The sequence below is a fragment of the Megascapheus bottae genome, chromosome 17, assembly GCF_031878675.1.
Source record: "Megascapheus bottae isolate mThoBot1 chromosome 17, mThoBot2.hap1, whole genome shotgun sequence".
NCBI classification, from domain to species: domain Eukaryota; kingdom Metazoa; phylum Chordata; class Mammalia; order Rodentia; family Geomyidae; genus Megascapheus; species Megascapheus bottae.
In genome coordinates this window covers 24,180,499-24,208,157 of record NC_143525.1, presented here as the reverse complement: position 1 = coordinate 24,208,157, position 27,659 = coordinate 24,180,499, and the positions used below count along the sequence as shown (strand labels likewise).

The window sequence follows — 27,659 nt, the reverse complement described above, 5'->3', positions numbered from 1 at the left end:
TTTCTGCAAGGTTAGCAATCTACCACTAGAGCCATAGCTCCATTTCTGGCTTTTTGGTAGTTAATTGGAGATAAGAGTTTTTCAGATTATTCTGACCAGGTTGGCTTTGAACTTCGACCCTCACATCTCAGCTTGCTGAACAGACATGATTACAGGCAAGAGCCATTGGTGTCTGGCCATCAGCCATTTTTTTTTTTTTTTTTTTTTTGCCAGTCCTGGGCTTGAGCTCAGGGTCTGAGCACTGTCCTTGGACTTTCTCAAGGCTAGAGCTCTACCACTTGAGCCTCAGCACCACTTCCGGCTTTTTTCAATGTATGTGGTACCGAGGAATCGAACCTGAGTCTTCATGCATGCTAGGCAAGCACTTTAACCACTAGGCCAAACTCCCGGCCCCATCAGCCATTTTTATTTGGATTTATTTTTGTGAATATGTTGGTCCTGGGTCTTAAACTCAGGTCATAGGTAGTCCTTTAGCTCTTTTTTTTCCCCTCAAGGCAAGCACTTTACTACCTGAGCTCCACTTCTGGTATTTTTGGTAGTTAGCTCATGATAAGAGTCTCTTAGGCTTTCCTGCCCAAGCTGGTTTCAAACTGTGATACTTAGATCTCAGCCTCCTGAGAAGCTAGGATTACAGGCCTGAGCTGCAGGTGCCTAGCCATTACAGCTATTTTTAAAGGACACTTTGGATCCCTGCCAAGATCTGCTGACAAACACAGAATTAATGTCAGTCGGGACTTCTCTAGGCCCCATGTTGGCTCTGAGATGCCTTTACTCCTACCCCTGCTCTGCTGAGCGTGGCTTCAGGGCCTGCCCACGGCTGTCCACCCATTGTCCACCTGGAGTCTCGGCAGCCCTGAGCAACAGTGCACAATCAACTGCCTCCCAGGGTGGAGTGAACTTCTGGGCTCCCATCCCAGTCTGCCCCTCACCAGCTCCACAGCCAGGGCCAGTCCTGCACCTCGCCTGCAGCCTCCCATTTTCTTCTCTGCAGACTAAAGACAGTTGTAACAAGAACCTTCCTGAAGATTTGAAAGAATTACATGAGTACCTTCAAAAAACATTCAGGGAAAGACACGTAAACCAGCACTGTGGGTATGGTGAATATTGATTTCGTTTTATAGGAAGTAGGGTAATAAAAAGCATATAAGTATATGAGGTCAGCCAGGTTCCCCTCACCCATCCACTCCCACGCATCCATGGGGGATGGGATGGGTTATGATGGTGAGCCAAAATGCTGGCAGGGATGCTTAGATGCAGATAGTTTTCCTGATTGGCTTGGTGGGTGGGGGGGGGGGGACAGGAAGTGGGGAGGAGGGCCCATTCTTCCTCCACTATGTGTGTTTCTGAGGGCTGGCCATGGCTGGTGCCAGTCCACCTCAGCTGGCACACTTCAGAAGGAGATGACTGTTGGGGGGAACCCGTGAGAAACAGTCTCTAAGGAAATATCTTGGACCAGACCTGAGGCTCTGCAGTCTAACGTGGAGTCGGTCTTGGAGTGACTGAGACAGGGGGAGCAGGCATAGGAATAAGCCCTGTGTCTTTCCTCCTTGTAAAGGGGTGATCAGGGCCCCAGTGTACCCCCACAATATGCTTCAAGGGAGTTGCTTATCTCCCCACTGTAAGACAGGGAAATACCAAGAAGAGGATGGGGTGAGGAACGGACTACGTGGGCGGCGCTGCTGTGGACACCTAGGCTATAGATTCTTCGTTGCTCTTATCATCATCCTGCATTTCCTCCTCTTCTTCTGTCTCCATGACTGGCTGCTTCTAGGGAAGAAATAGAGAAAAGTTGGGAGGAGTCAGGCCTTCCCCATTCCCTGGATGCTAATTCCCAGTCAGAAGCAGCCAAGTTGTAGTGGTGTGTGGAGATAGGCAGGGCCAGATTCTGACAGTCTCATCTGTAATACAGACATGTCACAACATAGGCCTGGGCTGGCATCAGACACGAGAGTGTGAGAAGTGGGTACGGAGAGCACAGCCTCTGCTCTGGGAACTGCCAACTGCTGAGACTAAGAGAGAAGAGAAAGCTGGGTACCAGTGGCTTACAATCAGTAATTCTAGCTATTCAAGAGGCTGGGATTGGAGGATCACAATCCATAACCAACCTGGGCAGGAAAGTCTGTGAAACTCTCACCTTGAATTAACCACCAAAAAGCCAGGAGTGGAGTTATGGGTCAAAGTGGGAAAGCACTAGTGCCTAGGACCAGAGTTCAATAGTGTACACATGTGCGTGTGCATGCACGTGTGTACACACACACACACACAGGCACACATGTTCCAGCTGCTTGAGGGGCATATTTAGGGATGCAGAGCATTAAGCATGGTTCCTGTCTGCCACATGGCATGGACAAGATAACCGGGTCACATGGCTCTTCTAGAGGGCTGGACCAGCTGAGGGATCATGGCTGCAAGGAGACCCAAGAAAGCCAGGAATCTGGGGTGACCTCTGACAGTGGGGCCTCAGCTGCCTCACCGAGAAGGAGCATGAGCAAGCAGCGCCCAGCCAACTCCTTCCAGCTGCACAGAGCCACTCTGGGGCCAGTGTGGGGTAGGTGAGGAGGAGGACGTTGCCAGTGGAACCAGGAGTTCTCTTCCTCTCCTACTCCATCATGCCATCAATACCAACCTGGCCAAGACCCTCATCCTGCAAGCAGTGGCTGGGAGCTGGCATTCTAGATACTATTTACACTGGCCAGCCACACTGCCATGTTTTCCCACCCACTGGGCAGCAAGTCATGCTTTCGGGGGTGGATCCTGGAATACTCTGGTTTGGTTGTTTTTGCCCCTGCCATGTACAAGGTGCATCCTCCATGGCGGGGAGGGAGTAGGCCAAGAGGCACAGAGCAAGGTTCCTTCTCTTAAGAAACCTGAGGTCTGATTGGAGAAAATGTTCCTCAGGGGGCGGGACAAATGAAGATCTGAGCAGAAAGGCTACCTGGGAGCAGCAAGCAGGCATTACTGGGGTCCCCTCTCCCCAACCTAAGCTCCTGCCGAGGCCCTTACAGGCTTCTTCTTCATGGCCTCCACCTCCTTCCGCTTTATCTCTGCCTGGATGGTGCTGAAGAACTCCTCTTCAGCCGTGTTGACCAGTTCATCCAGGTTTGTGGCCAGCTCGTCATCCCTGTGCTCGTCATCCTTGCCTTCGGCCCTGCCTTTCTCCTTCAGCCGCATCTCTCGTTGCCTGGCCTCCAGAATCTTCTCCCGCCGGGTCTCCCGCTCAAACATCTGCGACACACAAGGACAGAGTCCAGTAGGAAAGAGTAGGCAGCTGACGATGCCAGCTCAGGGACAGAGGTCTTCTGCCCAGGACACAGGGCTTGTCGGGTGCTGGTGGCTCAACCTGTAATCCCAGCTACTTGTGAGACAGAGGTCTAAGGATCATGGTTCCAAGCCAGCCTGGGCAGGGCCTAAGCCTGAGAGCTTCTCATCTCTAATGGCAAAGGCCTAAAGTGGAGCTATGGATCAAGTGATAGAGTACTGGCCCTGGGTGGAAAAGACAAATGGGCAGATCCCAGACCTTGAGTTTAAGCCCCAGTACTGGCAGAAGACAGACATTGGAGAGGAGGAGTGGAAAAGAGAGGAAAGGAGGACTAAACACTGGTCTTGGAGGACTGGAGCAGGGATGCTAAGTTATTCACTTCAGAGAGCATGGGGTACCTAGGTAACAAAGATTTTTTTGGTTGGTGTTTGTTTTGTCAATCATGGGGCTTGAACTCTGGGTCTGGGAGCTGTCACTGAGCTCTTCAGCTCATGGCTAGGGTCTGCCATGTTGAGCCATAGCGCCGCTTCCGGTTTTCCTAGGTCACAAGGTAATGGCCATCTCTTTGGGCCCTGAGCTGCATGGAGGACCAGCACAGTGGTAAGATTCCTGTCTCAGGTAGAACCAGCATGCTCTCTGGAGACTAGGTATCCCCATCCTGTCCTGTACCAGAGTTGGAGGGGGCAGCCGCACTGCCCTACCCCACCCCTGCAGGTCACTTCCTTCAGTCTTCTATCTGGAATGGCCTGCTGTCAAAACATTCTATTGTTTGGAATTAGTGAAGACCCAGTCAAATGTGCTTTGATTTACAACCAGGAAATGGGGGCCCTGGGAGGCAAAGCGTTTTGTTTGGCCTAGGTTCCAGAGCCACACAGGGGCTGATCCAGGCCAGGTAGACCTCCACAATTGCCCCAGGAGGTGGGCAGCCGGGGACACATCTTCCTCACTGCTGTTCTAGGTGCCAGGTCCGGGCATTAGTCAGACCCAGCCTCACCCAGACACCTGGAACTTACCGAGGAAGCTATGTTTTTCTCATTCCTCTGGAGGGTGGAGAGTCCACTGGAAACTTCCAGAAGGGTGGTTGTCCCCAGCCGGGAGCCACAGGCAATGAGACACCCATTGTCCTGCACCCGGAGGGAGAACAGGGCCTCGTCACACACCTGCTGGGGGGATGATGCGGGTCAGAGAGAAGAGGAAGAGGGGCACAACACGCCTCTGTGTGATTACCAAACCCCAAAGCTTTGCTCTTACCCACACTCAGCACCCTTGGTGACCCCCCAGTGCCTGATGGGGTAACATTTGTTGGGAGACTATCAAGATCATTAGTCTCTGCCAGGCACTGGTGGCTCACACCTGTTATACTGGCTACTCAGGAGGCTGAGTTCTGAAGATCATAGTTCAAAGCCAGTCCAGGAAGGAAAGTCTTATGAGACTCTCCAATTAAGCACCAAAAAAGCAGGAAATAGGTTCAGTGGCTCAAATAACTGATAGAGCCTAGAGCATAAAAGCTCAAGGTCAAAAGGACATCATCCGGGCACACACACACACACTCCCAGCACTCTCTCTCTCTCTCTCTCTCTCTCTCTCTCTCTCTCTCTCTCTCTCTCTCTCTCTCTCTCTCTCTCTCTCTCACACACACACACACACACACACACACACACACACAAACCCTAACCCTATCCCAGATCTGTCCAAGATGATCTGGATGCACAGGGCAGGGGGTGGGGGGAGGAAAGAGGGGAGGAATGCACTGGACCTTCAGACTGAGGGCAGGGTCACACTGCTTGAACACAATGTCCCAGATATCCAGGGTCCCATCCATCTTGGTAGTGAAAAAAACTGCAGGCCTCACAGGGCTCCAGGCTCCATCGGTGAGGTAAGCCATGTGGTATCTAGTGGGGAGGGAGGGCAGTGCCACAACTCAGGACCTGTCGTGAGGAGGGATCGAGAGCCTGCTGAGCCATGGCTCTGCTTCCACAAGCCCTTGGGCTCCAAGGCCTCAGATTCTTTTCTGGACCCTAAGTTCTTCCTTGGGTCTAACTTGTAGCATGGCAGTCTTTCCTGTCCACAGCTCACAGGCTGCTCTTGACAGAGATATGGGGATGTTCAGACATGGACCTTTCTTCTCGTCTAACAAGGCTACAGACACATCTACACGTGGACATAGCCACGAAGCCACAGGAGTAGTCACAGGAAAAACATGAAGGAAGTCACAATTCTGACCTCCCAGGAAGGTTGCACTTACTATACGTTTGGTTTGGATTTTCTAAACTCTTTTTAGAGAACATAGAACTTAAATAAATAAAACTAGCCAGGCACCAGTAGCTCACACAGCAAGGAGACTAAGATGTGAGGACCACAGTTCAAAGCGCAGTCCAGGCAGGAAAGTCCATGAGATCCTTATGTCCAGCAAAAAGCTGCAAGTAGAGGTATGGCTCAACTGGTAGAGGGCCAGCCGTAAGTGAAAAAGTTCAGGGATAGCACAGACCCTGAGTTCAAGACATAGTATTGACACATACACACACATAATTCAAAACTAAGATATTGGCACACATACAAATAATTCAAAACTTAAAAAGCCCTCCACACACGCACGTACACATAATTACACGTGTGTGCACACACGATAGAGAGTTCAAGTCTTCCACTCAATCGCATTCCTGCACAGTGCTACAGCTGACAGCCACAGCTCAGGCTACATTTCCAAGCCATGTCTGCACTGGTATGCAAACCACTAGGCTATATACTGGAAAAGATAAAGAAACACTGGAGATTTCTCACAAGCAATGAGTGCAAATATATTCCAAATATTTCAGGGGACATGTTTAAACTAAAAAAAAAAAAGATCAGTGTCTTCACTGATTTTTAAACCTCACTGGATTTCTAGGTTTTTGTTGTTGCTGCTGTTGTTTGCTTTTTGTGCCAGACGTGGAGCTTGAACTCAGGGCCTCAGCATTGTCTCTCTGAGCTCTTTTGCTCAAAGCTAGCACTCTACCATTTTGAGCTATAGCTCCACTCTCAGTTTCCTGATGGTTTATTGGAGATGAGAGTCTCCCAGACTTCCTTGCCCTGGCTGGCTGTGAACTACAATCCTCAGATCTCAGCCTCCTAAGTAGCTTGGATTACAGGCGTGAGCCACTAGCTTTGTTTGCCACATTCTATCAGCAGACAGGGTCCTTTCCCCTGGCTGTACCCCATCCCATCTCCCTGGCACCCCACCCCTGCTCACTTGGTCCACATAATGGATGACTCCCGGCTGTCTTCGGACCAGATTCGGGCTGTCCAGTCGCCGACAGTCAGGAAGTTCTTGGGGTAGAAGGGGTTCCTCTGGAGGGCGTAGATGGGGCCGTGGTGGCCGGAGAAGGTACATACAATCTTTTCTGCGGAGGTCTTGGCCTTGCGGTTGCAGGAAATGACGATGCCCTGCTCAGTGCCCACCATGAACTTGGTTGGCTGTGGAGAGGGTGATGGGCATGGAAGGTGCCATGAGACAATCACTTGAGGTGGGGCTGGTGCCCGGGGCTCTGCCAGTACTCGAGGAGCCCTGGGCCTCAGGTTTGCTCAGGCTGTGCTCTATCCCTGCCCTTTCTAGCCTTGGTAGATCTCCCTCTGGGGAGCCTGCTTAATGGCCCTTACACTTAATGAAGCCCTCCCTGCCTCTTCCAGATCCCAGAGACCATCTAGTGTCCATTAAGCAATTGGCCAGAAGGATCCTAGAATGTGTGTGTATAGCTACAAGAAAGAAGGCCCAGAGAGGACTATCTCTGAGTGATCAGAAGCCAACTGCTGGTGGCTCATGCCTGTAATCCTAGATATTCAGGAGACTAAGATCTGAAGATCAAGATTGAAAGCCAGCCCTGGCAGGAGAGCCCATGAGACTCTTATTTCCAATTAATCAGTAAAAAGCCAAATGTGTATTTGTAGCTCAAGTGGTAGAACACTAGCTATGGGTAGAAAAGCTAAAGGACCATACCCAGACCCTGAATTCAAGTCCTAGGACTGGCACAAAAACAAAGAGTCAGTTGCTGGGGGCTTGTGCCTGTAATCCTAGTGATTCAGGAAGCTGAGATCTGAGGACTGCCGTTTAAAACCAGCCAGGGCAGGAAAGTCAGAGAGACTCTTTTATCAGCAGTTAATCACCAGGAAACCAGAAGTAGCACTGAGCCTCAAAGTGGTAGACTACTAGACTTGAGTGAAAAAGCTCAGAGATTGCACCCATGCCCTGAGCTCAAGCCCCAAAATTGGCAAAAAGATAGATAGATAGATAGATAGATAGATAGATAGATAGATAGATAGATAGATAGATAGATAGATAAGATAGATAGATAGATAGATAGATAGATAGATAGATAGATAGATAGATAGATAGATAGATAGGCAGGCAGGCAGACAGACAGCTAGATAGCTGGGAGAATGGTAGCCTTCCTCCAGGAGCTCTGCTGCCCCCTGCTGGAAGGCTGCTGTAAATCCCACATAGAGGAAGTGATACCTATGGAGAGTAGGTGTCCCTGTCATAGCCCAGACAAGGGACTTAGGTATAGCAGAACTAAAACAAACAAACAAACAAAACACCACTCTGGGAGTGTGGCCTAGCAGTAGAGTGCTTGCCTAGCATGCATGAAGCCCCGGGTTCGATTCCTTGGTGCCACACACAGAGAAAAAGCTGAAGTGGCGCTATGGCTCTGAGCAAAAAGTGTCCAAGGACAGTGTTCAGGCCCTGAGTGCAAGTCCCAGGACTGGCAAAAAGAAAAGAAAAAGACACACTCACCAACGTAGACTCGAACTCCAGGGAGATGGCGCCCAAGGCATTTTCCAGATTCTCCTTTCTGGTGATGTCCATGATCACGACCTCGGTGGGCTCACTTATCTTTCGGATGTCCCACCACATGACCTGATGAGGAGGAAGGCAGCTCTGAGGCCTCCAGGTCTGACTGCCCCTTCTCTGACTTCCCAGGGCACCAAGGATGTGGGCCACAAAGCACGCAGGCCTCATGAGCATACAACCCTCTGAGAACCACAGCTGTGGGTCACGGGTCCCAAGCCATCAGTAATGATGACAAGCTGTGGAAGAGATTCCGATGCTTTCCCAGGGGTGGGCCCAAGAATCTGCATTCCTCAGGGCTCCTCACATACAGCCACTAGAAAGCAGGCTTGAGATGCGACTCAGTAATGAATGCTGCAAACAGATCCATTACAGTGTGCAAAACCCTAGGTATTGACATCTTCTTCTGCTGTGCATTTTCCCATAACCACAAAATGTAAGATCTGCTTCAATAAATTACGAGGCAGTTGGACCGTGCTGACCTTAGCAGGCATGACATGTGAGACCAACTCTGAAGGCAGAGATGAAAACTACCACCCTGGGGAGGTGCTGGGATTGTGGGCAGAAGAGGGAGGCGGGCATTTCCTGGACTGTCTGTTTATGTGTTTAAGATTTTATTTGTGTGCACAGTATTTTGCTATAAAAATAAAGGACTAGGGGTGGGTGGGGGAGGATTGGTATAGCTCTGAGGTAGGAGTGCTTGCCTAGCATGATTGAAGCCCTAAGTTATATTCCCAGGACTGCAAAATAAAATACAATACCGAAAAACATTCTCTGGATGATTTGTGTGTGCGTGTGTCTGTGACACACACACACACACACATATATGTATAATGCAGTGCTGAGGATTGAACCCAGGGCCTTGCACATGTGATTCTGAGGGAAAGCAGGGCACCATATGCCTGGGCTCTCCCCTTTTCCCCAGGCCTGGCCAGCTGGTACCTGCCCATCCGTGGAAGCCGAGAAACACTCGGTGCCTGTCTTCGACTGCAGCCAGATACTGCCATACACGGGATCTCGGTGGCTAAACTCGATGGTGGACAGCTCTGCCACCAGGCTGCCCTTGCGTGTGTCCCAGAAGGCTGGAGGAGAGGGGAACAAGGGATGGTGAGGGCGACGCAGGCTTCCCTCCGGGGGTGGAGGGCAGGACTGGACCTCTGGCCTCTCTGGCTTTGGCAGGTATGTGGATTTTTATTTTTTCAAGCCAAAGCTAGGTCCTGCTAGTTACTAGTGTCTCCTGCTTGTAAATCCTACTCAGGAAGCTGAGAGATGAGGATGGAGGTTAAAAGCCAGCCTGAGCAGGAACGTCTGTAAGACTCTTGTCTCTAATTAACCAGTAAAAAAGTAGAAGTAGAACTGCGGTTCCAGCCTTGAGCAAAAAAAAAAAAGTCAGGGACAGCACCCAGGCCCTGAATTCACACCCTAACACCAGCACACACACTCATACACACACTCACACACACACACACACACAGGCCTGGTCTCTGCTTTCTTGCTTTGCATGCATGGGCACAGCAGGCCCCTCTGCCCTGGGCCCCCAGATGCCCTCCAGGCCCCTTCCTCCTGCTCTAGTGCTCTGAGCACTGAAAGGAGACACGAATAATGAGCAAGGCCAGGCTCCTGAATAAATCAGTGCAGCACTGCCCTGCTCTAGTCTCTCTAGAATTCCGGCACCTGGATACTTTGGCAGGGAAGCCGATGGGATCCCTGGTCTGTGCCACGGGCCTCTGCTTCCCAGGAAAGATGCTGTGGCTCTGATGGAGAGGCCTAGGGCTTGAGCAGACCTACCCAGTCTGGCTCAGAGGACACATTCCTCTCCTCCCCTCCCCTCCAACCACACAAACCATCCAGGAATCCCCACACCTCTCCCAAGATGGGGTTCCACAGTGCTCCCACCATTCCTTAAGACCAGACCCCTAGGTATATTTGGGGAAGGAACATGGTCCTGAGGTTTGAACTCGGGGCTTTACACTTGCTAGGCAGGGATTCTACTGCTTGAGCCATGAGCTTCAACTCTTATTTTGCACTGGCTATTTGAATGTGGCACCTGCTCAGGTTGTTTGATCAACTAGCACTCTAACACCTGAGCCAGGCCTCCAGTCTGGTGTTCTGTTGATTAGTTTGGAGAAGGAATCTAGTAGATTTTTTTTTCTCTTTGAGTTGGCTTTGAAGTGTGACCCTCTGCATCTCAGCCTTCTGAATAGCCAGGATTCCAGGTACACACCACCACACTCGGCGTCTCTGATTACTGTTATTATTTTACATGGTTTTTATAAAATTGGTGCACAGAAGGGTCATCATTCCATAACTCAGGAAGGAGAACTTTACTTTGCAGACAATGTCACTCCTTCCTTCGATAGTCCTTCCTTTGTGCCAGTCCTGGGCCTTGAAATCAGCGCCTGAGCACTGTCCTTGGGCTTTCTCAAGGCTAAAACTCTACCATTTGAGCTACTACACCACCTCTGACTTTTTCTATGTATGTGGTACCAAGGAATTGATCTCATGTCTTCGTGTATGCTAGGCAAGTACTCTACTACTAGGCTAAACTCCCAGCCCAGCTCTGATTATTTTTAAGATAAAAGTCTCACCTGCCCCCTCCCCAAGTCAGCCTGGACCAAGATTCTCCCGTGCTCAATCTCCCCAAGGAGCAGGGGTGGAAGGCCTCCTGCACTACTCTGGGCTTTTTCTGTGGAGATGGGGGCCTGGTGGGCTCAGTCTTCCTGAGCTCCCGTGTCCAGGACAGCCAGGGTTATGGGCCTGAGCCACTGCACCCAGCCTTGAATGGTAGTTTTTAAAACCTTTTTAGTCCATGCTAATATTAGCCTTACTTAGAGCGATCATGCCATGGCTCGCTGTTGGCTGAGTGCCGGGGTCCCCCTTACCTATCTGCCCATTGTAACAGCCCCCCAGGAGCACATGAGAATCTTTGGGGTTGTATTCCAAGGTGACCACCGGAGAGGAGGGCTTCAAGGCAATTTCAGGCCTAGTGGGGCTTTCTACAGAACAGAAAGAAAAAAAAAAAGGAAGCGTCTCATCAGGCTGCAACAGAAAGGACAGGGTCCACTGGTTTAATTCCTTCTGCAGGTGGGGGTGGCAAAGAAGCCAGGAAGCCGCTCTTCTGTCTCCATGGCACTGTCTCCTACCCTCTTTTTTTGGGGGGGAGTAGGGTGGGGAGTAATGGGAGTAATGGTACTAGGACTTGATCTCAGGGCCTTGGGCTCGAGGCTGGAGCTTTACCACTTGAGCCACAGCTCTAGATGCAGGTCTTTGCTAAAGGAATGTTCTGCCTGGACTGGTTTCAAACTGGGATCCTCAGATCTCAGCTTGATGAGTAACTATGACGACAGGTGTGCGCCACGGGCGTCCAGGTAGAGTACTTCCTTAGCCTTAGCAGGGACCTACATTCAATCCCTAGCACTGGAAGAAAATTCCATAAGCGATCAGGCATGGAAGGGGATTCCCTGCTTCTGATTTGGCTCTGTTGGGCATGTGGGCACCTGAGCCCAGGCAGGGACAGGACAGGGCAGGACCAAAGGCATGCCTTCCCTCAGTCCTGTATTTTTTTACCTTTCTGCTTGCAACTGGCTGCTGGGCTGCCCCCCCACAGCCCTCCCTGGGGTCCCCCAGTGGAAACCCCCTCTCCTTCTCACCCAGGTCCCAGATATATGATTCATAGCTTATGTCCTCAGGCACTCGCTGGAAGTCCAGGCACGAGTATGCCACTGCCAACTTCCTGTTGCCATCCGGGTGCCAGGAGAGGTGTGTGGCTGTCCGCTTGATTTCCTGGGGGTCCCTTCAGAGGGGAGCAAGGGGGGCAGAAGACTGTAGGGTGAGGTTCCCCCAATTCTTTATACCATAGATTTTTTTGGGGTTTGATTTCTCTGTACCACATACATAGAAAAAAAAAAACCAGAAGTGGTGCTGTGGCCCAAGTGGTAGAGCGCTAGCCTTAAGGAATGCCCAAAGACAGTGTTCATGCTCAGGCTCTGAATTCAAGTCCCAGCACTGCCCCCACCAAAAAAAAAAGACAAATGCCAGACTGGAAAGGCCACAACGTCACCACTCCAACTACATGACGTTTCTGGAAAAGGCCAAACTAAAGAGACAATGAAAGGACCAGGGTTTGGAGAGTCAGGCAGGGCAGCCCCGGGCTAGAGGACTCCCCACGACAGCAAAACCACTCTGTAGCATACTGTCGTGGTAGAAACACATCACTCGACATTTGTTACAACTCGCAGAATGTGACTAATTCTAAGGGCTCCCTGAATGATTAATTCTGTAATCCTAGCTATTCAGGAGACTGAGATCTAGCTGGAGAATCCCAGTTCAAAGGCAGCCCAGTCAGAAAAGTCCATGAGATTCCATCTCCAAGTACTGGTAAATGCCAGCATGGAGGTATGGCTCAAGTGGCAGAGCACCATCCAAGCAAATAAATGGATTAAAAACAAAGCTCTGAGTTCAAACCACACTACCAGCCCCAAACCTCCAAAAGAAAGAAACTGAATAAACTATGGACTCTGGATGTTGATCCCATTCATTTTACCAGCTGCATAGTATTCCCTAGGTGAACCAGAATTGCCAGGAAGCCTGTACCGAGGAACTTAGCTTGTTTCAACTCTGGCCAGCCCACACATGCACATGGCCTGTCTGCCCACCACTGTGCCAGGGCCTGCTGTCCATCACTTCTAGCAGAGTCCGTGGCAGGACCTAAGCCTGCCTGCACACAGCATGCAGGTCTTTGATGTTCCTCCTCACCTGGCAGGAGTCACTTCTCTGCTGGGCACTCGTTACTCTGCCCCTTGTGAAGTGTCTAATGCCCATGGATGGCATGGAGCGCCCACCCCCAGGGCTGACAAAGGTCCCCAGCCTGCCTCCCTGGGGAGCTACCTGAATACATTGATTGTTTTGGCAGAAGGGGCCTCCTCTGTCACCTCCATCGCTTCCTCATCATCGAAATACTCCTCGTAAATGTTGATGGCGTTGTTCTGCTTGATGCAATGTTCCATGATCTGGGGGGACACACCGGGAGGCCTCTGCCCTCTGTGCTTTTTATTTTTTTGTACCAAGACTTGAACTCAGAGCCTTCTACTTGCTGGGCTTGCTTGCTCACAGCTATCACTCTACCAGTAGAGCTACGCCTCCAGCTCTGCTCTTTGTTGGTTATTTTTTTTTTTTTTTTGCAGGTAGAGTCTAGTGAATTTTTTTTTGAGGTTGGCCTCAAATTTCAGTCCTCTAGCTCTGAGCCTCCTGGATAGCTATGCTTGCAGGTGTGAGCCACCAGTGTCTCACTTAAGTTGTCTGTGCATTTTGGATGGGGGCAGTATTTATGGATGGATCTTTGGGAGCAAAGTGGTATAAGACTTGCCATTCTCCCTCCACACACACTCAGGGTAGACACAGAAGCCCTCAGAGAGCAGAAACAGCAGGGATGTGGCTGGCTGGGGGACCCTGGAGTTGGGGTGAGGCCTGTGGCTGGAGCTGGGGAAACCATACCGAGCCCAGCTGCATGATGGCATTGATGTAGTTTTCGTCCTTCTCCACTTTCTTTCGGAATCGGATGGTCTGTTCCAGCTCCAGAGGGTTTACATCCTTGGGCCAGCCCCCCTCAACATGGTTAACCCCCCGGGTCTCCATCTCGAAACGCTCCGTATTGGCCTAAACAGAGAGCCAACAGGTGAGTGCTGCAGGTGAGAAGACAATGGCCACCTCTGCCAACCATGATCCTGGGCTCTTAGGACCCTGAGCTCTCAAGGACAGTTTGGGCCTGAGCCACCTACTAGGGAACGCTGGTCCTCAGGGGTCATAGGTGACCTCCACAGCGCCACCTACTGGAGCCAGACATTTGCAGCTGCTACATGTGGTCATGGAAAACTCCATGCGACCTTACCTGAGTCCTACAGAGCTCCAGCTGTGAAAAACCACCACTTATCTGTTACAAGACTCCAAAGAGCAAGTGCACAACCCTCCTCTCACCAACAGCAGCAGCAGCGGCAGCAGCAGCAGCAGCAGCAGCAGCAGCAGCACAGACACAACTTAACCTTTTGGCTCGTACTTCCCAGGTCCTGTTGGCCCTGGGGCAGAGTTTCACCTGTGGGATTTTCCTCTCTGATTTGTGCCTGGTTTGGGCCACTATTTATTTTTTCTTATTCATTTGCTTTGCCATTTAAAGAACTGCAAAGTGCACGACTTAGTGAGATTATCATGCAGTGTCAATAGAGCTAGTACCACATTCTAGTCTCCCCCTCTTGTTTTTTTTTTTAAACCATAATCCCAAACAGAAACCCCATACCTTACAACACTCCCATCTTCCTTCCATTTTTGTTTTCTGTGTGCATGTGTGCCTCTACTGAAGCTTCAACTCAGGGCCTGGATGCTGTCCCTTAGCTTTTTCACTCAAGGCAAGTGCTCTACAACTTGAGTTGGCTAGTTATTTGGAGATTGAGTCTCACAGCATACTTTTATTCCTCTGGCAGGCTTCGAACTGTGATCCTCAGATCTCAGCTTTCTGAATAGCTAGGATGACAAGCAGGAGCCACTAGCGCCTGACTCCTTTCCATTTTTAAAGCCAGATCCCTCAAATTGAGACCTTGCCAGGGAGGGATTGTGACAGGGGAGCCTGAGTGGTAGGACCAGCACGGCCGACATATTGCTTTGGGCTAGGCCAAGTCATTTCTCCTGCATCTCCAGAGAGGAATTAGTCTGGGAGAGGGAAACGTCAACTCATCTAATTTTATTTTATTTGTATTTTTATTTTTTTTTGCCAGTCCTGGGCAAAGATCTGGGCCTGGGCTCTGTCCCTGAGCTTCTTTTGCTCAAGGCTCTACCACTTGAGGCACAGTGTCACTTCTGATTGCTTTTTTCTGAGTAGTTTATTGGAGATAAGGCTTTTCTGCCCAGCCTGGCTTCCAGGGGTGATCTTCAAACCTCAGCTTCCTGAGTAGCTAGGATTACAGGTGTGAGCTACCTGAGCCCAGCTCAGCTAAACTAATTGCCGCGGGGACCAGCCACAACCATGTGGAAAATATTTAGGATCAGTCAGATATGGCTGTAAACCCAGGTGTTTGGGTACATGATAAAGAGGGTGATCTCATTCGACCCCATTTTCTCAGCAGCCACGAACCTAATCAGGGGCTGATCCCTGGTTCCTGGGCAGGAGGTCTCTGGGTCTTCCCAGGGGATTTAGAACCCCACCCACCCTGGCTGGAACTTCCTGTAGGGCTCTTGTGAGAGAGGGGTTCTGACTCTCCCAGAATTCCTATCCCACAAACACCAAATGCCCAAAGTGACTCCAGGTACTTTGTTGGCCTTGGGGTGACCATCCCCACTTCCAGCACCTGTCACCTGTGACCTGGTCCACCTGGCCTCCCCACTGAGCCCTGGGGAGAGGACCCACCTCGTGCTCCGACATGCTGGTGGAGCACTGGATGCCCTTGTCCACTGGGTTGCGCTCCACGAACTGTAAGGCCAGGTCCGGGTTGGGGGTGATGTCGATGTTGAGCTCGGCCTGGCGGTCTGAGAAGTTGCATTGCTTCCCAAACTCGCTGCGCTTCTTGAGGTACACGTACACAATCTCCATGGTAACAGCTGCTGGGGGGGTGGGAGGAGGAGGGGAGACGGGGCTGCAGGGCCGCACCTGGCTGCTGCCCCTTCTCCTGGGGCAGCTCCAGCTGCTTGATCTGGCTTTCAAAGGGTAGCGGAGACCCTAAGGGAAATTACTTCCCCCGCCCCAGAAGCTACCTTTGTATTTTAAAACCTATCTAAAGTGGAGCACTGGAGCACCTCAGGCTCACGCCTGCAATCCTAGCTTCTCCGGAGGCTGAGATGGTTTGGGACAAGACTGAGGAAGAAAAGTCAGTGAGTCTCATATCCCCAATCAACCAGCAAAAAGCTGGTAAAGGAGGTATGGCTCGAGTGGTAGAGTGTTTGCCTTAAGTAAAAAAGTTTAGGAACAGTGCCAATCCCTGAATTCAAACTCCAGTACTGGCACAGCACAAAACAAGAACAAACCAACCAACCTGGCATGATGGCAAACCACTCCTAGCACCTACCTGAGTCAGACTCTAGCAGCTTCTTTCCTGGGTGGATGCCATATCGGAGGGCTGAGGGGAAACACCAAGGCAGCAGGGTGCCCGTGTGTGTGTGTGTGTGTGTGTGTGTGTGAGTGTGTGAGTTCTGGGGCTTGAACTCAGGTCCTGTGTGTCGTCCCTGAGCATTTTCACTCAAGGTTGGCGCGTTTGAACCACTGCACCATTTCCAGTTTTCCGGTGATTCTTTGGAGATAAGAGTCCCAAGGATTTTCCTGCACAGGCTGGCTTCGAATAGCAATCTTCAGATCTCAGCCTCGTAAGTAGCTAGGATTACGGGTATGAGCCACCAGCCCCTGATGTCTTTATTTTACACTAAGATAGGACATTAGGGGGGGAAACGTGCAAAGTCAATCAACTCTTCCCCTGTATCTCCCAGAGAAGGCTGCTGGACCCAGCATTCATTCAACCTCATTCTCTCTCTTTCTGTCCTTTCCTTGTCTGTCTGTCTGTCCCTTTTCTCAACTGTGAAGCAGCCAGCTCCTAGCTGACACAAAGAGGCTTGGGAGGAGGAAACTCCAGGAACACAAAAATAGCCTCTTCATCCCCATCAGATTTTTAACAGTTTTGCTCGGAGGGAAAAACAGAAGCTTTGTTTTGATCAGAGGCAGACAAACGGATGTCTAAGGCTGGCTCCAGAATAGGAGGACAGCCATTCAAGCACCCAGTGCAGGCTCTTTTCCTCCAAGCCAGCTGGGCATGAAGATGAATAGAGAGAGAGGTCAGCCAAGCTGCTGGAAGGGCAGCTCCCTCTTCTTGGGAGACAATTAGTATGGGGCGAATGTCCCCTGAGCAGGGGGCCTGAAAAAAGGGGCAGCCATTGTATTGACTGTTGCCTGGATTTTTCAGGGGGTGACTGACCCCCATGGGAACCTGGAGGCCTACAGAGCTGCACAGCACCCACAGGCGCTATAAACAGAGGAGCCTGCAGGATTGGGGCTCTCTGGTCCCAGCACCCAAAGTGCAACTGTCCCTTCGATTCCTCTGGGGAAGGGAGTCAGACTGGAACCTTCACTCACTATAGAAATAAAATTCACAATGGATGTGGGGATGCATGCCTGAAACCTCAGCCCTTGGGAGACTAAGCAGACCTAAGAGATGTTTTTTATAGTTCTGGTGAATTAACTTAAAGCTCCCAACTTTTGGCCCTTTGATAAGAGCTATTCTCTATTGCAGTCTATTCTGCAGACTATATTCACTGGTGAACATCGTGTGTGTGTGTGTGTGTGTACCAGTATTGGGCTTGAACTCAGTGCTTTGATGCTGTCCTTAGCTTCTTCACTCAAGGCTGGCATTCCACTACTTGAACCACACTTCTAATTTCAGTTTTTTGGTGATTATTGGAGATAAAAGTCTCCTAGACTTTTCATACCCGGCCTGGCTTCAAACCCTGGTCCCCAGGTCTCAGCCTTCTAAGTAGTTAGAATTACAGGGTGAGCCACTGGCTTCTAGCCACCATGTCTATTTATTATGCCTGTGGAGTGAACAGCTGGACCTAACTCTGAATTCTGACTTTGGGCCTAGGGGGTCTAAAACCCTGATTTCAGGAGGGTGAACGATTGTGATTTCTGAAGTTTTTATCTGGACTACATACCAAGTCTCTGTCTTACACGCACCCTTCACCCCCCCCAAAAAAAATCCCCTTTGTCAATGGAATGCACAAATAATTTCTGGAGAAGAAAGGATCCCTGCTGCTCAACAGGAAATGTTTCAGCAGTGTGGAGAAAGGCAGGAAGAGAGTCTTCATTCTGGGGCTGGTGGAGAGAGGGAAGGGGGGGATGGCCCCCCCACATGTGACTCCACCATGGAATAAGATGAGGATGCTTTCCTCCTGTCCTAATCCAGGGGCAGCCCCAGTCTGTGTACCCACAACTGCCCTGCCCTACCTGGCAAACATGGTGAAGAGAGAGGGGTGGGGAGGGGGGGCACTTCCTTGCCTGACCTGCTGCCTCATGTACCTGGAATTCTGGGGTCCTAAGAGACTCACTTGGCCTTCAAAGGAGGCTTTCCTCCCTAGCCCTCGGTGCTCACAGGGCGCCTCTTCCTCCAACATGGTGGACACAGGCAGGAAGGAGGAGGGTCAGGACAAGGAGAGGTAGGAGGAGGTCCCAGAAGTAGCAGAGTGACACCCATCTATGTATCTTCCCCTGGCACTCCCCTAGCAATGCTCAGTGCTGGGCACTCTTCCTGGGCTCGTGTTGCCAGGGGTGGATGGCTCATACCTGTCATCCTAGCTACTGGGGATCTGAGATCTGAGGATCTAAGTTTGAAACCAACTCAGGCACAAAACTCTCTGGTTAATCTCCAATTAACCACCCAGGCAGGAAGTAGAGATGTAGAGAGATGTAGAATGGGGAGGGGGAGAGGGAGAGGGAGAGGGAGAGGGGGAGAGAGGGAGAGAGGGAGAGAGGAGAGAGAGAGAGAGAGAGAGAGAGAGAGAGAGAGAGAGAGAGAGAGAGAGAGAGAGAGAGAGAGAGAGAGAGAGAGAGAGAGTCCTTGAGTTTAAGCCCTAGTTCTGTACACACACGCAATGGCCGGTGCTCCTCCACCACTTGAGCCATGCCTCCTGGCCTGTCTGAGGGGTGCCCTCACACAGAGAAGCCTGAGCCTGTCTTTTGTCACCTGCTGAGTGTGTGACATTGACACCAACCCTCTACCAGGGCTCTCTACACTCCTCTCCCATTCTTCTAACCTCCAAAAAACAAAGAGAGGACTTGAACCAACAAGGGACTTGAAGAGTGCCTGCAGGAATGAGAGCTGGGAAAGGCTGCTCTTGCAAGGCTCAAGAGAAGGTGCAAACTCGGCTCTTGTCGCAGGAAAAAACAACTGTGTGGAGTGTGAAAAGCCAAACAACCTTGGGCCACTGATGACGATCCGGGAGAGTGGCAGCTCGTGGCTGGAGGGACAGAAGAAAGGATGCATTCAAAGCATTTTCCCTGAGAGTCATGGTTCAAGGGGTAGACCCCAGGCCCAGTAACTCCAAGGCCGACAGTCCAGATCTCAGCGCCCCCCACAAATGGCACCTCCCAGACGCACAGGACTCTTGATTTCCTTCCCCCTCTCCGCATCGGAAGGCTCTCCTCTTCAGAGTGGGTGTTCTAGCCATCCAGCAGGGGTGCAGGAGGGCGCCAGGATAGGGATGCGGGGGTGGGGGTCAGGTGTCCGGGGTTTCCCCGGGCAGCGGGGACCCACTCAGTGGCAGGCACTAGAGGGGCTGGTCCCTGCCCAGCAGCCTACAGGACGAGCCCAGGACACCACCACGGGGGAGGGGGGAAGGTTGCACTCTTGGTGATTATTACCCTTGGGCGTCCCTCCTCTTCACCGGCCACTCTCCTCTTCGGGCCTCGACGTCCTCCTCGCGCGGACCCCTCACCCCGGATCAGCTCCTCGGGGTCGCTTCTCCCCCCGCCCCCTGCCCTCCCGGCGAAGCGCCCACGCCGCGGCCGCCGCCTCCGCCTCCGGGTCCTGCACGGCTCAAACCGCTGGGAGTCCCAGAGTTTCGCGGTTGCCTAGCAACCCTGGCCGGGGCTAAGACGCCGGCCGCGGGGAGCACGCGCCGCGCGCGGGCCCCGCCCCTTCCCTCCTTCCCTTCCCCTCTCCCTCCCTCCCCACCGCTCCCCTGCGGGGGCTGCAACGCTGGGAACCCGGAGGAAAGTCCGCGGAGTCACAAACCTGGTCAGAGGGGACGCGGGGTTCCACGGCCTGTGCCAAGAAGCGAATCCAAACCGCACAGTTGCGCACCTGGCCGGGACCGGAGGAAACGCCAAAGGCTGGGAAGCTTGGGAAGCCCTGACCCAGCGGACACGGGAGATGAAGGCGGGCCTTTCTCCGCCGTTTGTTTCTGGTCTTGGCAGGCCACCTTGCCATCCCTCCCTTCAATTTCCTCCCCCAGGCCCCTTCTCCAGTCGCGTCTCCGGCACACAGCTGGCTAGGTCGCCGGAACTCAGCATTCCCGTGGCCGCTGGCACGTTGTCGTTCTTCATTGTGTTCACTGAATGAATGCATGCGTGCATGCGTGCGTGCACGGGAAGGAATCGTGTTTCTTCATTATGTGGCCTTCAACAAGTTCCTCCCCCCACCCCTACGCCGCCCCTTTCCCTCTTTTGTGCCCATCCTGGGAGGTTTGAACTCAGGGCCTCACGCTCTTCCCAGGATCTCAAGCACACACCACCAATGCCCAGCTCTTTCCTCTTCTAATAGTTAACTCTCCCGATCTGCAAAGTGGGGGTCACTGGCAGCTCCCACAGAACAATGCGTGAAGCCAGCGCTGCGCGTCCGCATAATGAGGAGTGAGGTGAACCTGGGTTCAGGGATAGCGCTGGAGATCTGGATTCTGGCACTCCAGGAATGAATCATCCAAAAAGAGGCACTGGGGCTGGAACTGCGCCCTGGGAGCTGGTTATGAGTTTCCAAGAGTTGGAAGAGCCTTCCATATTGGTGTGTGTGTGTGCGCGCGCGGGGCGGGGGGGTGGGGGGTGGGGTGCCATCCCTCCACCAGCCACCCACCCACCCCCAGCTCAGAAAGCTGAGGATTCCAGTGACTCTTACCTGAGAGAAAGAGGGGGTGGGTAAACTAAGGGAAATGGGAGACGTGGAAGGGAGGCCACTGTCACTTGGCTCTTACGATTTGCTCTTATCCCATGCTCAGGCCTATTCATTGCCAACCACTACCAGAAACGGTCATCTTTTCGCTGGTAAGCTCTTGGCAGGTCATTTCAGCACCCTGGGTGGCTGGGGAACATGAGATCATAGGAAATAGCTCTTTGTAAGTGTGGCACACTCGACTCTGTCCAATCACAGTTAATTAGCAAAAGAAATTCCTTGCTGAACACAACTCGTAGCCCTGTCCAGGCTGGCCCCAAATCCACTGCACCCTGATAGCATCCCCTTCCTCCCTTCACCCTGTACGTTTTTACTGCGGTTTGAGCTCAGGGCTATGTGTGGGCACTGTGTTTGAGTCATGCCCCCAGCCCTTTGTGCTTTGGTTTCTTTTGACATAGGGTCTTGCTTTTTGACCAGACTGGCCTGAGCTATGTTCCTCCTATTTATGGGAACTGTTCTAGCTGGGATGAAAGATGTTCATCACCACTTTTTTTCTGTTGAAATGAAGTCTTGAGAACTTATTTGTCCAGATTGACTTGGAGCTATGATCTTCCTAATCTCAACCTCCACTGCAGCTAGAATGGACTTCTTTTTGTTTTTTGCCAGTCCTGGGGACTGAATCACTTGAGCCACAGCACCACTTCCAGTTTTTCTATGTATGTGGTACTGAGGAATTGAACCCTGATATTTGTGCAGGCTAAGCAAGTACTCTTACCATTAGGCCAAACTCCTGGCCCCTAGGATGGAGTCCCACTTCCTGTTTTCTAGTGGTTAATTGGAGTTAAGAGTCCCACAGACTTTAGTGCCCGGGCTGGCTTTGAACCACCATCATCAGATCTCAGCCTCCTGAGTAGCTAGGATTACAGATGTGAGTCACCGTGCCTGACTCTAGGTAACTTTTTTTGCACTTAGCTTTCTTTGGCTGATAATGTATGATACAGTGCTCTCTGGTAGGAACCATTTGTTGTGCCCTACTGAAGTTTGTGTGTGTGTGTGTGTGTGTGTGTGTGTGTGTGTGTGTGTACTGCAGACAGATGACATTCGTTGACTGCTGTTCAGGAAGAGTCACCCTGGGATGGCAGAAGACATCCTTTGGAGCCAGTGAATTGAGTCAGGAAGTCCTGGGGTCCCACATCCTCTTCTCTCTGCAGTATCAAGGGTTGAAAAAGAAGTATATATTTCTGTGTGTGTGTGTGTGTGTGTGTGTGTGTGTGTGTGTGTGTGTGTGTGTGTGTGTGTGTCAGTCCTGGGGCTTGAACTAGGGGTCTGGGCTTGTTTTTGAGCTAGTGCTCCACCACTTGAGCCACAGCCCCATTTCTGGCTCTTTGGTGGAGATAAGAAGAGTCTCATGTGCTTTCCTCACCAAGCTGACTTCAAATCACAATCCTCAGATCTCAGCCCCCGGAGTAGCTAGGATTACAAAAGGCCTGAGCCAACAGCACCTGGTTAAAGAATGTTTTTTTAAAGAATGCCAGGAATTTGTCCAAAACATTATGTCGGAAAAAAAAAAAACCAAAGGCAGGATCCTATGTACAGTGGGGTTATATTCCTACAAATATTTTAGAGGAAAACTTGGAGAACCTATATCAAGTTGTTTTTTTTTTTTTAATTTCTTTCATGGAGTTGTGTTTTGGGTAGAGGATTCAGTAGAGGAAGATTTTTCATTTTCTCACACATTTTTTTGTGAAGTTGAGAATGTTTGCATTACAGACTTGTTTTTGTAACCAGAACAAAACAAAAAATGATGAAAGGAAACCAAGGCCTGGGGGTTGCCACTCAGGGGGTGGGACTGGCCCAGCCAGCACAAGGCCAGACCTCTGTCCTGACACCCACATCACAATAACAAACAGAAAACCTAGACAGGAAGCATGGCATTCCAGCTCAGATCTAAGCAAATCCCTGTCGATTTGGTTACTTGCTAATCTGTAAACTCCATGTAGTCCAGGATCCAGAATTTGGGAGAAAGTAAGAGGTCAATAAATACTTAAGGTTTTGTGAACCAAGATGCAAAAGTCAAATTTACTTTACAGGTGTCTATATGAAAGATGGAAAGCCAGTTTCTATATATTTGATTAATGCAACAAGAAACAGTCATAAAGTGTATATATATGCATATATATATATACACATATGCATGTATACTTAAATGTAAATATATATTTATAGTGATGCAGGTATATTAATGAGAAAAATAGAATTCTTTTGAGAGAGAAATTTTTACTTAACTAAAAGTTCAGAGGATTTTCTTTCCTTCCTTCCTTCTATTTTTCTTTCTTTTTCTTTTTTTGCCTATCCTGGTGAGCCAGGAGTGTAGCCTAGTGGTAGTTAACCTCTAGAAAACGGGAAGTGGGGCTTGGCTCGAGGGTAGGGTGGTAGCTTTGAGCTGAAGAGCTCAGGGACAGCGCCCAGGAGAAGTTCAAGCCCCATTACCCACAAAAATACACACATACATACATACAGTAAGGCCCTGTTTGCAATCAAACAATAAATTCATATGAAAAAACTATTCCAAATGGGCATCAGTGGCTCCCACCTGTAATCCTAGCTTTTTAGGAGGCTGAGTACTGAGGATTGTGGTTCAAAGTCAGCCCAGGCAGACAAATGTGACATAGTGGTGTCGTGGTTCAAGTGGTAGAGTACTGGTCTTGAAGGAAAAAGCCAAGTAAGAACGCAAGGTTCTGAGTTCCAGCCCCAGTAGAGGCACAGTACCCACTGTCTTCTCTTGGGTCAGGCTGCTATCAGCTGATATTTCCTCAGGGGTCAGTGGCTGCAGGCCGTTTTCCCAGCCATTGCTTTTCCTCGTGTGAGAGGCTCTGCCAGGCCCTCTGGAGGGAAGGGAGGCGACACACGAGGTATTGATGGGACCACTCTTCTTCATGTGCCGTTCTTACTCCAGAGTCCAGACAACAAAAGTCCCCAGGCCTTGCCTCCTCCTCCTTGGAGGGCTGAGCGGCAGAGAACTTCAAGACATGGAAGCAGTCATGGCCATCTCCCCACTCTGCTCAGGGGCTGGGCAAGGCTGCAAGAGCAGCTGACACCCAGTTCTGAACCCAGTGGGCTGCACAGGGCTGTCCCCGAAGCCCTTTAAGGGCTCTCCAAGCACCCTCCAGCGGCTCACCTCAGAGGGTCCTGGAAATGCAGTCTGGGTCAGGCGCACCACGGGAACACAAGTGGATCCTTAGTTCTGTGGGAGAGAGCTGAACCCCAGCCACTGAAGCAGCCAGGCCAGCTGTGGCCTCTGGAGATGCCACCCAGTATAAGGGGCACTGTGTCTCAGGTGTCCCTGCTTGCTCGGATGGTCTCTTAGAGATACTGTGAAGGCTAATGAAAGATTAATAGAAACCGGGGACAGTCCCTGGCACAGGGTGTGAGCATTTAATAGATGCTTATTATTAGTAACCTAAAGAGCACTGGAGGAGCTGGGCACTGCTGGCTCATGATTGTAATTGTAGCTACCCAGAGGATTGAAATCTGAGGACTGGTTTGAGGCCAGCCTGGGCAGGAGAGTCTATGAGATGTATCTCCAATTAACTAGCAAAAAGCTGAAAGTGGAGCTATGGCTCAAGTAGTGGAATGCTAGCCTTCAGCTTTAACAAAAGCTCAGGGACAAGGACCAAGCCTCGAGTTCAAGCTCCAGAACCTATATTGATGTGTGTGCGTGCACACACACACACACACACACACACACACACACACACACACACACATACACCAAGGGTCTTTACAAAAAATGCAGGTGAAGACTCGGGCAAAAGTAAAGCCTGTGATAATCGCCTCCTGCCATCTCTTCTATTGGTTCCTGGGTTTGAACTCAGGGTCTGGGTGGTGTCCCTTAGCTTTTGACTTAAGGCTACCACTCTACCACTCTAAGCCCCAGCTTCACTTTAAGTTTTCTGGTGGTTAAATGGAGATAAGAGTCTCATACTTTCTTGCCTAGTCTAGCTCTGAATTGCAATCCTTAAATCTCAGCCTCCTGTGTAGCTACTAGCATCCAGCTGTTTGTTGTGCTAGTACTGGAGCTTGAGTTCATTGCCTCCTGTCTTTCCTCTTGCTTAGCTTTTTCCACTAAAGGCGGCCTGCCATTCTACCACTTGAGCCACAGCTCCATTTCTAGCTTTTTGGTGGTTAACTGGAGATAAGAGTCTCCTAGACTTTCCTAATCAGGCTGGATTTTAACTGTGATCCTCAGATCTCAGCATCCTGATCAGCTAGGATGACAGATGTGAGCTACAAGCATGTAACCTTCTCCCCTCTTTTGAATATCTGATGAAATCTGAAATTGTTGGAATCTGTCTGTGAATCCTCACCCTAACCCTCAGGGAAGGACTTTCCTTGTGGCCCCCAAAGCCAAAGATTGATTACATATTTTAGTAAAAAGTGGTTTATTTCTCTTCTGGGTGAGGGGGTACAGGTAACAAGCTGAGGTTTTTCCTCCCTGGCTCCCCCCCCCCCCCGCAGGAATTTTAGTTTAGTTAACATGCATTAAAAACAATTAAGTTGCTGATAATCAAATGCTAGAAGCAATACCCTGAGGTCACAGAGCTCTAGGACTTGCACAGGTGTGTACAGTTCAGGAATTCACAGTTAATGTAGGTGATACAAAGTGAGTCTGGCTGCCTATGGCCCTGTTCTATGACGGTGGCTCGGCTGAGGGGCTGAACGAATCTACTGTGGGGGTTGTCACAGTAAGTGGTGCTTCTCAAACAGGAAATAGGGCTCTTTCCCTTGTTCCCAGCAATTCTGCTGGGGTATGCCAGTATGCATGGCTTCAGTAGTGTACCCTGAAGATTGGCAGGAGGCCAGAAGCACCATAGATCCTAATCTGGCCCTTCAGCGGGGCAGGATGGCAGGGAGAGAGATTATTTCCTGTTGGCTAAAAAGCTACATTGCACTCTGGAAGGTCAGGGACCTGGGACACTGGATTGGGGCAGGATGGACAGTGGAAAAGGCAGGAAAATCTAGTCCTCAGGAGAAACACCATCATACCATGGTGCTAAAACCTTGGATGGTAAATTTGCTTGAAGACACAAAAGGAAGGTCAGTTGTTGTAGGCATTCCATTCCCTAAGAACAAGAGATCCCACTTAGCTTTACCCATTGCTTTCTTTCTTTAAGGTTTGAATTTAGTGTCTCATATTTGCTAAGCAGGAACTCTACCACTTGAACCATGTCTTCGAGTTTCTCTTTCTTCTTACTGGGACCCTCATGGTCTTCAGCAGCAGTAGACATCAGGACATTTTACTGATTTTATTTTTAAAAGCTAGGTTTCCAGATCAGTCAAGAATGAGCTGATAAGCCATGTCCCAGGGGCTCATGCTTATAATTCTAGCTAGTCATGAGGCTGAGATCTGAGGATGATGGTTCGAAGCCAGCCTGCGTAGACACATCAAGAAACTCTTATCTCAAGCCAGGTGTTGTGGCTTATGCCTGTATAATCCCAGCTATTCAGGAAGCTGAGATTCTAAGGATCATGGTTCAAAGCCAGCATGGGTAGACACATCAAGAAACTATTACCTCCAATTTACCAGCAAAAAGGCAGAAATGGAGGTAAGGCTCAAGTGGAAGAACACCAGGCTTGAGCAAAAAAAGCCAAGCAAGAGCCAAGGACTGTGAGTTCAAGCCTCAGTACCAGCACACACACATACAGACACAAAAGGAAACTGGCTGGGACCAGAAAATTTTGCAAAGCCATGGCATAAAAAGTCAGATGTGAGAAGCAAGCTCCAAATCTACTGTCAAAAAATGAATGTGGGGCTGGGAGTCTGGTCTAGTGGTAGAGTACTCGCCTAGCATGCACATAGACCTGGGTTTCGATTCCTCAGTACCACATACATAGAAAAAAGCCGGAAGTGGTGCTGAGGCTCAAGTGGTAGAGCTCTAGCCTTGATAAAATCCAAGGACAGTGCTCAGGCCTGAGCTTAAGCCCAGGACTGGCAAAAAAGAAAAAAAAAGAAAAAAAAAAAAAAGAGAGAATGTGTTTGTTGTGAGTCACCATTCTTTGGAGTATGGAAATGTTTAAAACCCTGGGAAAGAGCAATAGGCGCCTTGCCAAGCATCTGCTCCAAAACAGAGAGCAGCCCTAACTGACGCCGCCCACAGGCTTCCAGCATCCTTTCAGGAATGGAGGTGAGCAACCGAGGTTAGACATGTCAGAACACAGGAGAAAGCCGCTCAAGGTGGGTGCTCAGCCTGCAGCACCTCACGGTACAATAGTCCTGAAGCTGGCCTGGAACTCATATCCCACCATGCTCTGGGCTCATCAGGATGCCACCTCCACACTCACGCCTCCTGACCAGCCCTCCGGTTATATGCTGCTGGGAAATGGAGGGCAAAGTGCCAGGAGAGTGGCTGCCTGGGCTGAAGGCTCAGGCTGGTGGGGGCTCCTCCTGCCACTCCCATCTGGGTAGATGGGACGTAGTGGTGACTGACCAACACAGCTGGCTCGGGGCCTTCAGCCAAGCCCTGGCTGATCTGAGGGGAGGGCGGGGCAGGAAGGAGGCAGGCCCAGTCAGGTCAGTTTTGGTCAGGGGCCCGCACAGCACCTCTGTGGCCCTAGGAATCAGTCAGTGTTACATGCCTTTGGTTTCCAGTAAAGAAATGCAGCTTATGTTTGCATTCATTAAAAACCAAACCGGAAGGAAGCAGCAGAGACCCCTCCTAGAAGTCCAAAAGGTCCACTAGGATGGAAACTCGTAGTGTCTCAGGTGCTCATCTGCCACGGACATGTAGGTGGGCCTCATGCTGGGCGAGTACTGTGGAGAGAAGGGAGGCAGTCAGACCCATACACCGGGGTAGCGGGAAAGCAGACATGGAATAGCCCACCTGTTCTCTGTATCCCTGCTTCACAGCTATGGCGTCAACTGACCACAAACCCAAAATTCAAATGATGAATC

The 27,659-nt window shown here is 50.6% G+C and overlaps 2 protein-coding genes across 4 annotated transcripts in view; both read right to left on the bottom strand.

Moving 5' to 3' along the window:
• Positions 1-1,087: 1,087 nt before the first annotated feature.
• Positions 1,088-19,624, bottom strand: Dnai2 (dynein axonemal intermediate chain 2). 3 transcript variants are annotated; one of them, XM_090351646.1, is made up of 13 exons: positions 19,465-19,624; positions 15,475-15,668; positions 13,575-13,736; positions 12,969-13,090; positions 11,732-11,874; positions 10,964-11,077; positions 9,024-9,163; positions 8,028-8,150; positions 6,489-6,712; positions 5,016-5,151; positions 4,273-4,419; positions 3,004-3,225; positions 1,088-1,767 (listed from the first exon to the last, which is right to left on the bottom strand). In XM_090351646.1, the coding sequence occupies exons 2-13, from the start codon at positions 15,655-15,657 to the stop codon at positions 1,690-1,692; spliced, it is 1,794 nt and encodes a 597-aa protein (XP_090207772.1). In that variant the 5' UTR covers positions 15,658-15,668; positions 19,465-19,624; the 3' UTR covers positions 1,088-1,689. The 3 variants fall into 3 exon arrangements, with proteins under 3 accessions (XP_090207772.1, XP_090207771.1, XP_090207773.1); XM_090351645.1 differs by having other exon boundaries at positions 15,475-15,665; XM_090351647.1 differs by lacking the exon at positions 19,465-19,624 and adding an exon at positions 18,858-18,929 and having other exon boundaries at positions 15,475-15,665.
• A 5,469-nt stretch (positions 19,625-25,093) lies between these two features.
• The window catches only part of Ttyh2 (tweety family member 2), a 35,633-nt gene continuing 33,067 nt past the window's right edge, over positions 25,094-27,659 (bottom strand). The window contains exon 14 of the mRNA XM_090350215.1: positions 25,094-27,518. Coding sequence (XP_090206341.1) covers positions 27,444-27,518 — 75 coding nt within the window. The 3' untranslated portion in view covers positions 25,094-27,443. The remainder of the gene's footprint in view (positions 27,519-27,659) is intronic.